This window comes from Chrysochloris asiatica, unplaced genomic scaffold (genome assembly GCF_000296735.1).
Source record: "Chrysochloris asiatica unplaced genomic scaffold, ChrAsi1.0 scaffold00100, whole genome shotgun sequence".
In the NCBI taxonomy this organism is placed as follows: domain Eukaryota; kingdom Metazoa; phylum Chordata; class Mammalia; order Afrosoricida; family Chrysochloridae; genus Chrysochloris; species Chrysochloris asiatica.
The window spans coordinates 4,527,990-4,547,049 of NW_006408618.1; the positions used below are offsets into that span (position 1 = coordinate 4,527,990).

Consider the following 19,060-nt stretch of genomic DNA (forward strand, 5'->3'; position numbering starts at 1 on the left):
CAATATGATTATATTTGGTATCTATTTAGTATAAAGTTGGAAAGTAGACAAAACTAGATTCTGTGCTGAAGATGCCGAGAGTTGGAAAAAACTATAAAAATCACCAATGAAATGATTAGTATTAAAATGAAGATGGTGATTTCTCTGAGAGGACAAAGGAGTCCTTATTGGGAAGAGACACATTCGGGATCTTTAGGAATATTGACTGTTTCTTAACCTGAGCAGTGGTTGTGTTCATTATAGTTTTATTTTTTTTTCTTTATAATCAGTTCATTAAAGTATACCATTAATTTCTATGAATTTTTCTGTGTTCTGTATTTCAAAGTAATATAGCACACAGAAATATTTAAATTATTAATTCTTAATTAGGCCCTCAGAATGATAGATTTAGGATAGGATATAACCAATAAACCTAGATCTGAGAAAAAGATTTTACAGAGTCCAAAATAATACAATAGAAGCTTCTAAGTATCTGTTTAGCAACTTTCTATGTAATTAGCTATGTAAAATGTACGTGGCAGAGGACTTCCAGCAAGATGGTGAACTCAGCAGACATGCTGCACAAACCCTCCACAACAAAGATTGTTGGTTTTAGGTACCATCAAGTTGGTACCAAATCAGAGCGACCCTACTTACAACAGAACGAAACACTGCCCTGCCCTGCACCAACCTCACAATTGTTGCTACATCTGAGCCCACTGCTGCTGCTACTTTGCCAATGTATCTCACTGGGGGTCTCCTCTTTTTTATCTGACCCTCCGCTTTACCAAATGCTCTGAAAGGGAGGGATCACATTAGTAGGTCCTGGATAGAATGGGAAAAATGTGAAACCTAACTCAATCATTAGGGAAACAAACAAAAAAAAAAACAAATTTACTCATCAGAGACTGTGGCACAACCAAGCTCACCCCCATGGCTCAATTTTCAACCAATCAGTAGATAAGTATATAGGGGGACAACAATACTAGTGAGGTGCACATACCATAGAATTGTCAGCCATTTAAGATCAAAGGGGCAGTATTTACCCCAAAACATAATTCAGAAGTGTTAGGAAAGAAGGAGGAGTGGAAGGAAGATGCACAAGGAGAAAGTGGGCTAAGTGATGTTACAGTGAGAGGATTGTGATCACTGAAATGAAACCAAGTGTACTATTTGTTGAATGGCAAATATAAATTCTCAGTTCACAATAAAAAGTTTTTCAAAAAGGAAAAAAAAAAAAATTGTGGTAATGTATTATCCAGAACTCTTTCTGTAACATGTGACAGAATCCTAACTCAAAGTAGCGTAATTTAAACAGAAATGTATTGGCATACAGAGGTTGCAGGTGCAGGGTAGAGATTCGTAATTCATATTTTGCCATCAGGAATCTGTGTGTCTGTATCTTTTTTCTGCTTGAATTTTCTCCCCATGATTATACGGGTAGGCACTCCCCACATAGTAGGCAGCATGTGCTGGCTGGCCCAGTTTCATATCCACCATTTTACAACTTCATTTAAAATGAACCATTTTTGTTATAGTTCCTCCATTTAAAAAAACAAACAAACAAACAAAAAAATCCAGATGATATTGACAAAGGTGTTAGACAGATGTATCATATAGTCTTTGTAGGGTGCTGTGGGTTAATGCATTGGACTACCAGGTCCATTTGAACTGCAAGATCAGTAGTTCAAGCTTACCAGCTACTGCTTGGAAACCCTCTACAGGGTTACTATGAGTGAGAACCAACTTAAAGGCAGTTAACAACCATCTGAGTTTTAGTTTTAATTTTTGATGAGTCGTTACATACTCCCAAGTCACTTTTACTAATCTGAATTAATTTTTGCTTCATCAATACTTTTGAACCATTTTCCAGTGTTTTTTCTCTATGTTTTACACATATACTCAAGACATTTTACCTTTAAAAAAAAAGTTCTTTCTTGATAAACCCTCCCCCCGGCTGCAACTCCATTCCCAAGTTTAGCTACTTTCTTTGGTTTCTCTACTCTTTCAAAGCTGAACCCCTTCAAAGGATAGAATAGTGAAAAGCACAACTCTGAATTTGAATTGTGGTTTAAGTACCTTTCAAGTTATAGGTCCTTTGGCAAGTTGTGTAATCTTCTGAGATTCAGTTTCTTAATTTATAAAACAGAAATATTTTCAACCTTAAAGGGTTTTTGTAAGTATAATTACCTTAGGTTTTAAGTGTAAAGAGTCTTACATATTTTGGACCAGGCACAAAAAAACATGCACAGAGAGAAGGGGAAGGGCTGGTTGGTCTGAAGTGTGGTGAGACCTGTGGTCTCCTGAGCCCATGGACAAGGACATAGCCAAGAGGGCTAGAGCTGAGAGTGAAGTACCCAGCTGATATGAAGTAAGGAGAGATGCACAAGAACCCCCAAACTTGCAGATAGCACCCATCTGACCTAGCCTCGATGGCTTGATTATCAGAACTCGACTAGAGGAAAATTAAAAAAAATTTTTTTTTTTTTTTGATAAAGGAAGTGAGTGTAAATTGCTGCAATTGGATGAACTTAACCTATACTTAAGGATATAGTAGCTGAGAGGGAAGGAGTCTTCACATCAAATATCAAATATCAATGCTATCCCCTCTGTACACAAGGTAGATAGGGACAGGCAACTTAGACATTGGCTACCTAAAATGAAGGGGCGATAAAAGCACAAAGTGACTGACTTCCAAGTTTTCAAGAGGGAGTTTAAGAGTGTGTGGGGGAAGGTAGAGTCCCTACTGAATAGTTTTCATCTTGTCTGGATGGGTCTGGTGAAAAGAGATGGGGATAAGATTCTTTTGATTCAATAGTGAGTAATTGTTATCATGACTAATTGTGACTATCACAACTGTAAAGGTAGAAGTTTTATAACAAAAACAGGGGAGTAGTTAATCTTACAGTCCAGAAACAGAGGACCCTAGGACCATCAAGGGAGATGAGCACAAGTGGAGTGCAGGTCCCTATCCAGAGAAGCAGCGATGCCAGAGATGGAGGCAGAGATGAGGACATGGAGAAAGGACTCTAGACTCATGGAAAGAGGGACTGGGTACTGGCAGCCTGGAGGCAGGCTTGTAGAATGTGCCCTTTGGTAGTTTAAGTTATTATATATTCCTGAGTGTTTGTGTGCATCCCCACCCCCCCAAAAAAAAAAACCCAAAACAAAACAGAAGGAATGGAAACAAATACTGTTGAATGATGATGCATGGAAGAGATTGTAATCATAGCAATGAAACAGTGGTGTTGGTGTAAAGCTAATGTTCTCCCATGTAAACTATCACTCAGTTCACAATAAAACTTAAAAAAAAAAAAAAAGCATGTAGCCCTGAAATCAAACCCAGGCTTTTCTTAATAGATCTGTTGTTACTGGCAAATAACCTAATTTCTCTAAGCTTCAGTAAAGAGTGCCATCGAGTCTGTTCTGAGTCATAGTAAACCCTGTATAGGGTTTCTGAGGCTTTAAATCTTCTCAGGAGCAGAAAGTCTCATCTTACTGCCCCAGAGAGGCTGGCAAGCTTGAATTGCAGACCTTTTGGTTTGCAGTCCAGTGCTTATTAATACATATGGACAGAGTAGTATAATAAATGAATACATGCATGAATGAGTGAATGGTTCCCATAATGGTAATTGCAGCTGTTATTTCTAAAATGAATAATTATTTAACCCAGCCTATTTTTTGTTTGTTTGTTTTACCCTCGCCCCATTTGTTTAAATTTCTTACACAGGAAACTAATATATTGACAGTGTCTATTCAATTTAAATGTATTTTAGCGTATATCTGATTTAAAGAGAAAATGAACAGCTAGTATTTATTCTGTTGACTTGTCAATGTAAAAACAAAAAATGAAGACTCATGAGCTTATGATTTTCAAAACAGTCACTAGCATCCATCTTTGTTGAAGAAAATGCTGAAAATCAGTGGAGTGTTCATTGCATCCCTGGAGAAAATGGATCATTCCACGCATATGTGAAACATTTATCAAGTGGAATAGGAATTTTATTTTTATTTTAAATATAGGCGTTATTTCTAATTATCAACAAATATATAATTTTAGTTTAGGAATATAGTGAGGTGTGTGACTTCTGGTGAGTCTTAGAGACTTTTAATGTACTTAGACTTGCTTTGTTTTATGGTTCATTACAGAAAGAAGCAGTGATCCGTTTCATGAGCCTCTCCATTAGTACAGATGGTAGCTCATTATCACCATTTGTTACCAAACAGTGGTTGCATCTTGTTTGCTCCTTAGATTGTGCAGATGGGGCAGGGATATAGTTTTGTATCTTACAAAGACATGGATAATATTTTGGTACCTTTAACTAGAGAATTTTAATGTTTATCTCCTCCTTTCTGCAATAAAGCAGCCCATATTGATGATGAAATTCTTATATGTAGCAAAAACAGATATTCAATATTAGGAACCCACCATGATCCAATATCTTACTATTTTATTTAAAAACATATTATTCAGCTATTTTATTGTACTTTAAACCAGCTCTATATCAGTAATAAACCGGATTGCCCAATTTAATGAAATATTCTTTCCTTTTTTTTTTTTTTTTCAAAAGTAGAAAACAGTACTACATACAGTGCGTGCCACATGTGATAAGTGGGGAACTGCATGTTAGTTAAGGTTTAACAATACAGCAGCTATTGATTCTCAGATCTTTATGCTAATTGAGGGGACAAGATTAACAGCTAATTGTTGTTGTTATGTGCCATCAAGTCAGTTCCCTATGTACAACAGAACTAAAACACTGCCCACTTCTGTGTCATTACATTGTTGTTGTTAAGTGCCTTTGAGGTGTTTCTGACTCATATCGACCCTGTATATATAATATTACAATATTACATGACCTTATGTACATTGTTGTATTTGTTGAGTGCCATCTAGTTGGTTCTGACTCATAGCGACCCTATATAGGGTTTGCCAGGAGTGGCTGGTGGGTTGGAACTGCTGACCCTGTGGTTAGCAGTCCATCACTTATCCTACAGCTACACACCAGGACTGAGCTTATTTATGTACAGCAGAATAAAATGTTGCTTTACCCTCAGCTATTTCATGTTCTTTGATAAGTTTGAGTCGATTGTTGTGGCTTTTGTGGTAAGTCTATCTACTGAGGATGAGGGGTACATGAATTATGTGTCACAGAATATTGTGTGTGTCACATGAATATTGTGTGTCACAAAGAACTTTGGGATTCAGAGAAAGCAAATCTCATCAGGTAAAAGGAAATATATAAGAATTCATGATACAAATGCTTTTTAGGATAGACCTTAGTAGACTGGAAAGAATTCACAGGCAGAGTGATGGCTACATAGTATCCTTCCAGCCCAGCCATCTAGCCTGGGCATGTGTGCCTTCTTCACAGGGCCCATGGAGAGTGCAGTCTATCACTGATTCAGTTTCAAAAGGATCCTTCCCAGTGAAAAACAAGAAGTGTTGTCATTTATGTTATGAAAAGTAGCATAGTTTTGCTACTTCATTTTCAAGATTAATATTCTTATAAATTATTTAACATTAGAAAGGCCCTGTAGTAAAATTTGGAGTCATGGTGTGGTACTGTAGGATAAGCACAGTACTACAAGGTCAATTTGAACCGCATGGTCTGTGGTTCAAACTCACCAGCTGCTCCTAAGTTCAAACTCACTTGTATACTGGTTTGCTATGAGTTGAAACCAACTTGATGGCACTCAACAGCAACAACAACATAGTTATAATTTAGTTTTATAATTTTTATTAGTATAAAATTGTTATCCATGCATATATGAATTCATTTTAATTCTTTTAATTACCTGTGTACAAAACACTATGGTAGTTGTTGATGTGTAAGACAGTGTCTGTCTTTAAGCAGGGAAAGAGAAGGGAAAGTCACATTTGTTGATCATGCAGTGTGCATATGTTGTCTTTCACATGCATCATCTTGTTTAATTCATACACCCTATGACGCAAAACCCCAAAACTCATTGCTATCAAGTTGTCAGTTGTAACTTTTAGCAACCCTGAAGGGCAGAGTAGAACTGTCCCTTAGAGTTTTCAGTACTGCTGCATCTTTTCCCTGTGGAAGAACTGGTGAATTCAAACCACCAACCTTTGGTTAGCAGCCATGTGCTTAACCACTGCACCACCAAAGTTTCTTCCTTTTGATGTTCTGGTAGTGGCGATGTGCCATGGAGTCGGTTCCAACTCATAGCAATCCTGTATAGGATTTCCACGGCTTTAAATCTTTATGGGAGCAGAAAGCCTCAACTTTCTCCCACGGAACAGCTGGTGGTTTTGAACTGCTGACCTTGAGGTTAGCAGCCAGACTCATAACCACTATACTACCAGAGCTCCTTTCCCTATGATATAGGTATTATTTCTAATATTTTAGAACTAAAGAGAAAAAAAATTCAGGCTCTGAGAAGTTACCTTCTCAAGGCCACTCAGCTAGGAACTGAAAAGTAGACGCTTGTCTGGAAATTCACATCTCTCAGTATAATCCAAATAAAGTGCTTTACACTAAATCACCTTTTTTGTATATGTCATCTATTTCTGGACAACTTTTTCAGAAGAATGGTTGAATATAGGCTCTTGTAGGTTATCCTTCATATACAACAGAAGTGACACATACTTATTAGACCAACATATTTATAATAAACCCTTTTCTATTCTTCTCTAGAATTCATTTTCCAAATAGTAATTAATAGAACAAAACAAACAAACCCACTGCTATCAATTCCAACTCATAAAGGGTTTCTGAGACCATAAGTTTTTACAGGAGCAGAGAGCCTCATCTTTTTCCTGTGGAGCGGCTGGTGGATTTGAACCACTGATCTTGCAGTTAGCAGCCCAGTGACTAACCCACCACGTAACCAGGGCTTATATAGCCTTAGTAGCTAATATAGTGATCTTTTTCTTTCTAAATTTTACTTTTGTTTTTGAGAATATACACAACAAAACATAGACCAATTCAACTATTTCTATACTTAAAATGTAGTGATGGTGATTACCTTTCTCAAGTTGTGCCACATTCTTTCTTACTCTTCTTTTTTGAGTTATTTGTCCTTCATTATAACATACTTATCTTAAAAAGTAAAAATCAAATCATATCACTCTCCTGCTTGAAATTCTCCAGTGGATTCCTATTGCACTTAGGATATAGTACTAAAGTATCAGTGGTTCTGAGCCACTTGTAACAGTTTGTAAGAGCCAATTATTTGAATGTCAGGAATTCTGTGAGCCAGTCGTTAAACAAAAAACAAAATGTCTATTAAGTTGATTTCAACTCTTGGAAACTATTATGAACTGAATTCTGGTCCCCAAAATAAGTGTTGTCAACCCCAGCCTCTATGCCTGTGACTATCATCCCACTTAGGAATGGGTTGTCTCTTTTATGTTAATGAGGCAGGATGAGTATAGGGTATGTTTTGAGTTGACCTCTTTTGAGGCATAAAAGAAATTAAACAAGTAAGTGTAGAAGCAGAGGTAGAGGAAGAGAGATACCAAACCACATTACCCAGTAGCAGAAGCTAAAAGAGACAAGGACCTTCCTCTAATATAGGCAGAGAGAGAAAGTCTGCCCCTAGAGTCAATATGCTGAATTTGAACTTCTAACCTCCTAAACTGTGAGAAAATAAATTTGTTTGTTAAATCCACCCACTTATAGTTTTTCTATTGTATCAACACGACATAGCTAAGACAGCAACCACATGAATCAGAGAACAAAACTTCTCTATAGAGTTTTCTTGAATGTAATGTTTACAAAATCAGATCACAATAACATTGTTTCACCATGCAACAAAAACCACCAACATCACCACCATTATTAAAAAATTAATTATATAAGCATATAATTAAATAAATCCTCACAACTGGACCAACAATAACATTATGATGGTGGTGGTGGTGGTTAGCCATGGAGTCGATTCTGACTCATAGCAACCTAGTGTAGGGTTTCAGAGGCTATAAATCTTTACAGGAACAGAAAGCCTCATCTTTCTCCCTCAGCATAGCTGGTACATTTGAACTGCTAACCTTTCCAGACTACACTACCAGGACTCCTAACATCATAATAAATGGAAAAATGGTGGAAGTTGTCAAAGACTTCATTTTCTTAGGATCCACAATCAACACTCATGGAAGCAGTAGTCAAGATATCAAACAACATAGTCAAGAAATCAAATGACATAGGCAAATCTGCTGCAAAAGGCCTCTTTAAAGAGCAAAGATACAGTTTGAGAACCAACGTGTGCCTGACCCAAGCCAGGGTATTTTCAGTAGCCTCATATGCATGTGAAAGTTGAACAGTGAATAAGGAAGACCACAGAAGAATCTATACATTGAGTTATATGTTGGAGAAGAATATTAAAAATACCATGAACTGCCAGAACAAACATATCTGTCTTGGAAGGAGTACAGCCAGTATGCTCCTTAGAAACAAGGATGGTGAGACTTTGTCTCTCATACTTCGGACGTGTTATCAGAAGGAACATCATGCTTGGTAAAGTGGAGAGGCCATGAAAAAGAGGAAGACTGGCGCAGTTGAAAATAGATTGGCACAGTTGCAGCAGCAGTGGGCTCAAATATATCAACATTTGTGAGGGATGGCACAGGATGGGACAGTGTTTCATTCTGTTGTGCATAGGGTCACTATGAATTGGAACCAATTCAATGACTCCTAACAGCAACAACAACAAATAAATAACTCATTTAAAAAATAAAAGTAATAGGTACTCAAACTCATCACTTCTTAATTATTTTACTACATATTACTGTTCACTATACTTCTGAGGTTATTTAAACCTGCCTTATCTATAGAATAGAAATACTATAAAATAGTATGTGTCACTTCCCAACTCTACCCCATTATACTCAGATTTCTAATATTATGTGCATTATGAGTAATGGCCAAACACAGCTGATGGTGTAATAGGGTCCCTATTACTCAACTTGTTTTGAATTTATTACCATGCTTTTTCTGTTTTCAGAGAGAAAGCTAGTAATTTGTTATTGTTGGCAATTTTTTCTACCATCATTGACATCACTAGTAAAACACAAAAAGGAAAGAAAACCGGTTTTTGTTGATTGAATTGGAAGTCATGGTGACCCCATGTATGCTGGAGCAGGACTGTGCTCCGTAGGGATTTCAGTGGCTGATTTTTTATAAGTAGATCACTAGGCTTTTCTCTTAAGGTACATTGCTTTTGATTTGCAGCACCAAGTGCCACCAAAGTCACTAGTAGCCATCAAGTAATGAAAATTGTTTAAAATTTCTAAATATGTTTTCAGATCATACATCTTCTGTTTCACAATATTGCCCATCTAGGCTCAGCTGTGGCTGCCTGATATTAACAGTAGATTGAGATATGTGTTCCTTAAATGTGCATTCAAAACCGAAGTATTTTTACAACTTGATTTATTAATTTCTATTTTTGGTGGAAGGGTGTAAATGTCAATCTGCACTTATTGCCTGGTTATATTTTATATATTGCTAGGCTTGTTTTTAGTTTTACAATCTTTGATATTTTTGCTAGCTTTTGTGTGCTTGCTGCTAGTGATAAAAAAAATATAAAAAGAAAAACTTAATTAGACATGGCAATTAGATCCCCATTAATCTTTGAAATAGAAAAAGAAGGTTGTATTTCCATTTTTTATAGGGTTATACATATATTCTATTACTTTTTCCCTTATTTTGTTGGAAACCTTTTTCTTTCTTCACAGGGGTTCATTTTAGTCTGTTTTATGATGAGATAATACTAATTTCTCATAAGAGCTCATTATACCTAAGCTCAGGCTTTACAGATAATCAGTATTGATTTCCACTCTATCAGCTGGACTGGTATTTTATAGTTTTAGTCTACCATTTTTCTGGGGTACATAAACTAAAATTTCAAAACTTGTGCATATTGCTGAAGCTAAATATAAAGAATTTTAACACTAAGATTACTACCCCTACAGTAGTTTTAATTTTTAAAGATGGCAGTTATGAGCAGGGATTGTCAGCTAATATTGATAAGCTTTTAATTTTTAGGAATCAAGTTCAGACTTTCCAACGGTTTGTTTTGGAATAAAATTTACTAAATGCATCGTGATTGTGTGTACGTATGTGAAAGAGAGTGAGTGGTATTTAAGTTTCATAACCCAAAACAAAGTACCAATTTGTATCCATTTGTCATTATCCTCAGTAATTTATCTTGCTCTGGTATGACCCACCTCTTTAGCCTTCTCTCTGCCTGCTCTCTACTTGCAAGCTAATTTTAGCTATTTCTGCCTCTTCACATCGACCTCCACTATCCCTGGACTTCTCTGCCCTTATTAAACTGAAGTAGAGTTGCTCATTCACTAATGTGCTCTCCTAGCAGATGCGAAGCTTCTTTGAACAAGTCCAACTCCATTATCTTAGGACCTGCCTGGATAATTGCCAAAAAACATTTTAACCTTTTATTTTCTTTAAAGCTCTTACCACATTTAAGGAAATAATGTTTATCCCCTTAATAAAATACCAGATGGTAAAATATTTAGGTAATCACCATTCACTCAGGAAGAGAGAGACTCTAAGTGAGTAGTTTGTCTAGGCTAACCTCACATGCAGCGTGTACCATTTGAGTAGAGGCCTGTGTGAGGAGAAGGGAGATGAACAGGGCTAGAGATTGGTGGTAAGAGAAGTATTGTACACCAAAAACCAAAGCCAAACCCACTGTCATCAAGTCGATTCTGATTCATAGCGACTCTGTGTAAGATTTCTAAGACTGTAAATCTTTATGTACCATGGACTGCCAAAAGAACAAGCCAATCTGTGTTGGAAGAAGTACAACCAGAATGCTCCTTGGCAGCAAGGATGGCCAGACTTCATCTCTCATGCTTTGGACATATTATCAGGAGGGACTGTCCCTGAAGAAGAACGTCATGTTTGGTAAAGTGGAGGACTGGAGAAAAAGAGGAAGACCCCTGACAAGATAGATTGGCACAGTGGCAGTAGCAATGGGCTCAAACTTAGCAACGACTGTGAGGCTGGCACTGGACCAGGCAGGGTTTTGTTCTGTTGTGCATAGGGTCACACTATGAGTTGGCATCAACTTAATGGCACCTAGCAACAACAAAATCTTTATGGGAGCAGAAAGCCTTCTCTTTCTCCTGCAGAGCAGCTAGTAGATTAAAACTGCTGACCTTGTAGTTAACAGCCCAGTGTATGTGCACATAACTGTCACTTGAAGCTTCTATAATGTAATTGCTAAAGGAGTAATGAATACCGCCCCCAAAAGATCAAGCCCACTGCTGTTGATTGATTATGACCCATAGAGACCCTATAAGACACAGCTGAACTTCTCCATAGGGTTGTTACGAGTTGGAACCAACTCTATAGCACTTAACAATGACAACGATTTTTATGGAAGTTTATTGCCACATCTTTTCCCCAAGGAGCTGTTGGGTCCAAACTAACTTTTCAGTTAATAGTTGAAAACTCTGAACCACTTTGCCACCAGGTAGCTGTAATGAATACAGTCTATTTATGTTATAAATAACTGTGAATAGAAGCTAAAGCCCATTTGCTGACTTGAACAGCTCACATCCAAAGTCTTTGAAAAAGCTCATAGATATAAAACAATTCCTTGATAGAAAAAGGTATTTAGAGAATCAAAGTGGCAAACAGTTAAGTGTATTTATTTAACTATTGTTGTTGTTGCTGTTAAGTTCCATCGAGTTAGTTCTGACTCATAGCATTCATGTATAGGGCTTCCGAGAAACAGCTGGTGAATTTGAATTGCTGACCTTTCAGTTCAAACCAAACTTGTGGTCTAGTGCATCTCCCGAAAACACCAAACTAGGACTTTATTTAACTGATTTAGGTGTTTCATAGTTTATAACTAGAAAATAGAAGTGACCAGTTTATATGGGAACTTAAGTAAACAATTATATTCATAAGTAGGTGAATAAAACTATGTGATTCAGTTAATCAGGCTTGAAATTTTTCTAACAAAAGTGTCAGATAACCAGCAAAGGTGCCAAATACCATTATCAGTCAATCAAATTCAGATTTTCAAGTAAGTTATTGCTTACTAGGTACATGTTTGTTTTTGTTAAATGCCACTGAGTTGTTTCCAACTCACAACTACCTATATAGGGTTTCCAAGGAGCAGTTGGTGAGTTTGAACCACTGACCTTGCAATTCAAACTAACCCTGTGGTCCAGTGCTTATCCTACATGTTGAATAAAGACAATGGTTTGTTGGGTTTTTTTTCCCTATATTCTTGGTGAAGTATCTAAGCTAGTGAATATATCCTTATCTCCAAATTTAGAGACTTGTTCTTTTACCTTCAGGAGTCATTCCTTGTTCAAATAAAAATACCTCTAAGCGAGTTGATGCATTAAACACTAAAGACCAAAGACCAGAAGAGTTGTGGGATGACATCAAGAACATCATACATGAAGAAAGCAAAAAGTCATAAAGAAGACAAGAAAGAAGGAAAAGGTCAAAATGGATGTCAGAGGAGACTCTGAAACTTGCTCTCCAGCGTAGAGAAGCTAAAGCAAATGGAAGAATTGAAGAGGTCCAAGACTGAACAGAAAAGTTCAAAGATCAGCTCAAGAAGATAAAACCAAATACTATAATAAAATATGTAATGATTTAGAGTTGGATAACCAAAAGGGAAGAACACGGTCAGCATTTCTCAAGCTGGGGGAACTAAAGAAAAAATTCAAGTCTCGACTTTCGTTATTGAAAGATTCTCTGGGCAAATTATTGAATGATGTAGAGGGCATCAAGAAAAGATGGAAGGAATACACAGAGTCATTGTACCAAAAGGAAATGGTTCATGTTCAACCATTTCAAGAGGTACCATATGAACAAGAGCCAATGATACTCAGGGAGGAAGTCCAAAATGCATTGAAAGAATTGTCAAAGAACAAGGCACCAGGAATTGATGGAATCAAAATTGAAATCTTTCAAGAAAGTGAGGCAGCACAGGAGGCACTCACTCATCTCTGCCAAGAAATTTGGAAGACAACTATCTGGCCGACTGATTGGAAGAGATCCATATTTGGGCCCATTCCAAAGAGAGGTGACCCAACAGAATGCAGAAATCATCAGACAATCTCTTTGATATCTCAAGCGAGTAAAGTTTTGCTCAAGATAATACAGAAACGGCTACAATCATACATTGACAGAGAACTTCCAGAGGTTCAAGCTGGATTCAGAAGAGGCCGTGGGACAAGAGATATCATTGCAGATGTCCGATGGATCTTGGCTGAAAGCAGAGACTATCAGAAGGACGTTTACCTATGCTTAATTGACTATGCGAAGGCTTTCGATTGTGTGGATCATGACAAGCTATGGACAACATTGAGAAATATGAGTATTCCAGAACACTTCATTGTACTTCTAAGAAATCTGTACCTGGACCAAGAGGCAGTTGTTTGAACAGAGCATGGCAACACTGAATGTTTTAAAATTGGGAAAGGTGTGCGACAGAGTTGTGTTCTTTCACCATTCTTGTTCAATATGTATGCTGAGCAAATAATACGAGAAACTGGGTTCTATGAAGGAAAACGTGGCATCAGGATTGGAGGAAGACTTGTTAACAACCTGAGATATGTAGATGATACAACCTTGCTTGTTGAAAGTGAAGAGTACTTAAAGTATTTACTGATGAAGATCAAAGAGCACAGCCTTATGTATGAATTACAACCCAATGTAAAGAAAACAAAAATCCTCACCACTGGACCAATAAACAGCATTCTTATCAAGGAGCTCTGGTAGCGTAGTGGTTACGAATCGGGCTGCGAGCCGCAAGGTCAGCAGTTCGAAACTACCAGCGGTTCCGTGAGAGAAAGATGAGGCGTTCTGCTCCCGTAAAGATTTATAGCCTCGGAAACCCTGTACAGGGTCGCTATGAGTTGGAACCGATTCCACGGCACATAACAACAACAACAACAATCAATGGAGAAGAGATTGAGGTTGTCAAGGACTTCATTCTTCTTGGATCAACTATCAACACTCGCGGAAGCAGCAGTCAAGAGATCAGACGACATATTGCAGCAAATCTGCTGCACAGGAACTTTTTAAAGTATTGAAGAGCAGAGATGTCAGCTTGAGGACTAAGGTGCTCCTGACCCAAGCCATGGTATTTTCAATAACCTCATATGGATGGGAAAGCTGGACAGTGAATAAGGAAGATCGTAGAAGAATTGATGCCTTTGAGTTGTGGTATTGGAGGAGAATACTGAAAGTGCCATGGACTGCCAAAAGAACCAATAGATCTGTTTTTGAAGAAGTGCAGCCAGAGTGCTCCTTGGAGGCCAAGATGGCTAAGATTCATCTCTCATACTTTGGACACATTGTCCGGAGAGAACAGTCACTGGAGAAGGATGTCATGCTGGGTAAGGTAGAGGGTCAGAGAAAAAGAGGACCTCCAACGAGATGGATCAGCCAGGTGACATCATTGATGGAGTCAAGTGTGGCGGTGGTAGTGAGGTTGGCTGTTTCGTTCTGCTGTGCATGGGGTCACTATGAGTCGGTTCTGACTCGATGGCACCTGACAACAACAACAACAAGCGAGTTGATACAGAGTCCTGGTGTGGTGCTACAGGATAAGCGCCAGACTACTGACCTCAAAGTTAACAGTTCAAACCCACCAGCTTCTCCTCGGAAACCCTATCCAGGGTTGCTATGAATCAGAACTCAGTGGTACTTAACCACCAGCAAGACAGTTGATAATTAAATTTATTATCATCGAAATCTTAATGACAAGAATTCATGAGACTATGTTCTGAAATCTTTTTTTTTTTAATAGTTATAAAAGTAACAATAGAAAGAAAATTCTAGGAAGACAGTATGACATTGTCTTTCAGAATTAAAAATGTGTTTACCCTTTAATCCAGCAATCCCTCTTTTGAGAATGGGCCCTGCCTCTATACCTGCATAGATGCAAAATAATACATATACAAGGGTGTTTATTGAAGCTATTGGTGATAGATTAGGAACAACATAAATATTTATTAGTAGCAAACTGGCTACCAACTGCTCTCAAAGGGATCACATTAGAAGATCTTGGATAGAGTAGGAGAAAATGTGGAACAAAATTTAAAATTATGTAAAAAGACCAGGTTTACTGGTCAGAAAGAGATTCTGACCCTTGACCACCCTTTAGGTCTGGAAAGAAACTCACCCTTTTGGCCCAGTTTTCCGTCAAGGAGTAGTTAGGTGTATATGGTGGACAACAATACTTAAGGGATAAAAAGGTGGATGGAATGGAAATAAGAACCACAGAGAGGAAATAGGGTAACGTGTTGCATGGAGGGGACTGCAATCATTGAGATGAAACGAAGTGTATGATTTGTTGAATGTAAAACTGATGAGCTTGTCTATAAACCTTCACTTAATTCACATTACAAAGTTTAAAAAAGGAAAGGAAACTGGTTCAGTAAACTGTGTTGTTAGGTGCTGTCGAATCAGTTCTGACTCATAATGACCCATGTACAACAAAACGAAACACCATAGGGACCTGCGTTCTCCTCACAATCTTTCCTGTGGTGGAACCCATTGTTGCAACCACTGTGTCAGTCCAGCTTAATAAGGGTCTTCCTCTTTTCCGCTGACCCTCTACTTTACTTTTCTACTTTTAACAGCAAAATAATGCTGTTAAAAGATTATTATAAGTAATAAGTTATGTACTGAGATGAAAATATTTCTAACTTTTAAGAACGAAAAAAAAAAAAGATGCATCACAATGTATATGGAATACTATCTTGTTTTAGGAAAGGAGAAAATAGTAAGGAATATAATTAATGCAGCTTCATTTATGTGCATAAGAAACACTGGCAAGATACATAAAATTTTTTTAACAATAGTTATGAAACTATGCAGAAAATAGTAGGGGCAGACACAGAACTAGTCCATCTAGGGCTGAAAAGGAGTGAGACTGTTGCCTTTATGTCCTGTTACACTCTTTTGATTTTTGATCCATGAGTCTACATTGCCTATTGTTTAAGATAGTCTAGTTCTTACACTCTTTCGATTTTTGATCCATGTGTCTGTATTGCCTATTGTTTAAGATGGTCTAGTGAATGAATGACAGGGTGATTAAAATTAGCAAATGAGGAGGCTGGGAAATTTGAACACACATTTTACGTATGCTGCTCTTGAAAGAAAGGGATGGCTTCATTCACTAGAGAGCTTCAACCATTTATGCCAATGACAAATAATATGAAGGAGGTTTTCTGACATCTGGTCAAATACCACGCATTCATGCTCTGTATATATGTTTTCCATAGATGCCAGAGGAACAAGCTTTCTGTGTTTTGGTGAAAATCATGTATGACTATGGTTTGCGAGACCTCTACAAAAATAACTTTGAAGATCTTCATTGCAAATTCTACCAGTTGGAGAGACTAATGCAGGTAAATAAAAATAAGGAACGTCTATCATTCAGGTTCCAACTCCATGGCACATAATCACCACTGCCACCATCATTCACAGATCTGATGAGTTGTTTAAAAAGTCTACTACTAGGGTTGATAAGGACTCCTGATGTGGCGCTGTGGGTTCATGCGCTGGACTGCAAAGTCAGTTTGAAACACAAGGTTAGCAGTTCAAGGTCACCAGCTGCTCCTTGAATATCATATACAGGGTTGCTATGGGTCAGAACCGACTCAATGGCACTTAACAGCAACAAAGGGTTGCTAAATAGCAAAGCATTGTAAAATTTAGTGGACAACTACAGAATATGTATATTAATTTGGTTTCTAACCAACGTTTGCATTGGTCTCAATTTCATAATATATTTAACAATTTGACTATTTTGTTAAATAATTTTCCATTTTGAATATTTCATTTTAATACACTTTGGATTGAGGGTATATAGCGTGTTATGTCAACGAGGATATTGGCATGTACTATTTGTAGAGAAATGATGATATTTATAGAAATGGAATAAAAATTAAAACTACCTAAGTGATTTATACGTACTAAATAGTACCATTACTGTATTAGGGTTCATATACAGAGAATACATGAAAAAATTAACCCAGAAAATATTGATAAGAGAATTTAAAAACTAATGTAAAATAGTAATGCTGTTGTTACATGTCTTCAAGTCGTTCCAATTCAGAGTGACCCTGTATAAGGCTTCTGAGAAACAGATGGTGGGTTAGCAGTTAACTACTTACCCTACAGTGCCATACCAGAGCTACCCCCATCAAAAAAACCTAAAACACAAACAATAATATGGGGACATACTTTCAAGATTTCCCATATAATTTTCTGATTCCAAACAAACACAAAAAATTCTGTTGTGTTTGTAATATGTCTGCACATGTCTGTAAGTATGTATGAAAATTTTTCTTTTTATGTGTCAAATATTACATAATTTTACATTGTGAATAGTGGAAAAAATTATTGACTAGAGCTGATAAAGGAGTTTATTAAGTTGTTTGGACGTTCCAGCTAAGGTTGGAAATCTTAAATTTATAATGAGTCTATACAACTTACAATGCTGTAAGATACGCACTGGACTGCTAACCGAAAGGTCAGTGGTTTAAATCCAGTGGTTTAGCCACTCCTGAAACACAGGGTCGTTGTGAGTCAGAACCAACTCGATGGCATTTAACAATAAGAACAGCATTCAACTTTTGAATTTATCTGCAGGGGATGTTAAGAGCCTGCCAAAAAAATGTGAAGAAAATATCTGGGTTGTTTGATTCAGTATTGGAGAAGTGTAAAATAGTGAGGGAAGAGGATTAGTGGGATGAGTGAGTAGAAAATGCTAGTGGTAACTCCTTGGCGTGGCCTGTCAGAAAGTCATAGGTGTCCCAAGAGGGTCGTGAAGCCAGTAGACTAACAGACAAGAAGAGGCGAGAATCTGAGAATTAGGTCAAACCTACTGCCATCTAGTTGATTCTGACTCAGAGCAACCCTATATAGGATTTCCATGACTGTAAATCTTTGCAATAACAGACAGCCTCATCTTTTCCCCAAAGAGTGACTAGTAGGTATGAACCACCAACCTTGTAGTTAACAGTCTAATGCTTATCCCATAGTGTCACCAGGGCCCTTTGACAGTAAGTTCAAAAAGCAGTTTTGTTGGGAGAAGGGAATGTATAAAAGTAGAAGACCTCAAAAATAAAAAAGAAATAGAAGGGAAATGGCAAATAGCTTTAAGGACAATGACGGAAACATATTGAGGGAGAAAGACTATATAGAAAAATGTGGTGCTTATGCACTTTTAAAGGAATTACTGTTGTTGTTAAGTACCTTCAAGTCGATTCCAACTAATAGTTTGAGGAATGCCTGGTGAGGCTATTTCTAAAAGATTTAATTGTAGTAAATAAATATTTTGAGTTAGTCACTCCTTAAAGGTTCTTTTATTCATGCCATAAAAGTTCTTTTATTCACTCCATAAAAGTTCTTATTTCTTCAAAGGTCTGTATTTCTCAGGAATTTGAGAGTCAAATAAATGTACCTGATACAATGAAGAGCAAGTATATGGTACTATGAAGAAACCTAGCCACATTTTTGTTTGTTAATTGCACAGCCATTTAGACACCCTATGTAAAGTATCTGGTGGACACATTTAGGTGTCTTTCAAAGGGCACACCTGTGATAGAGATAGTTATATGTTTTTCTTTTGTGATCTGTTTATGAAAACAAAACTGAATTGGGCTTTTATGTTTTATTGAAAATAAGATTTTTCAGTTATGGGAATAAGTATGCTAATACTTTCTACTTGGCCTTTTAAAGCATTTGCTTGTTTAACTTGGGGAAGGAATGAGAAAGCTGGTATGAAAGCATTAAAAAAAACATCCAGTTTTACACATTATACATTTGCACTATTTCTGTACTTAGCCATTTTCAGTATGCCAGAGATAGATTTTTAAAACTTTGGTTTGGTTTTGTTGTTTTTGCCAGGTGTCCCCAAATATACTGAAGTGATACCCTAGAACCCAGATGCTGTTGCTATTAGATGCTGTGCGAAGAGAAGATACATTTCTTCCCTAGCTAGCTAGGATTTGAATCCTGCATGAAATGACTTCTCCCTGACATTATGGAAGTCAAATATTACTAGATGCAGGTGTTCTGTTTAATAAATAAATATATGTATA

The 19,060-nt window shown here is 37.2% G+C and overlaps 1 protein-coding gene across 3 annotated transcripts in view; it reads left to right on the plus strand.

Annotated features, from left to right (window-relative positions):
* Positions 1-19,060, plus strand: part of RABGAP1L (RAB GTPase activating protein 1-like) — a 958,953-nt gene that overhangs the window by 606,292 nt on the left and 333,601 nt on the right. For all 3 annotated transcript variants that reach the window (XM_006867062.1, XM_006867063.1, XM_006867061.1), the window contains one exon: positions 16,235-16,360. In XM_006867062.1, the coding sequence (XP_006867124.1) occupies positions 16,235-16,360 (126 nt within the window). The remainder of the gene's footprint in view (positions 1-16,234; positions 16,361-19,060) is intronic.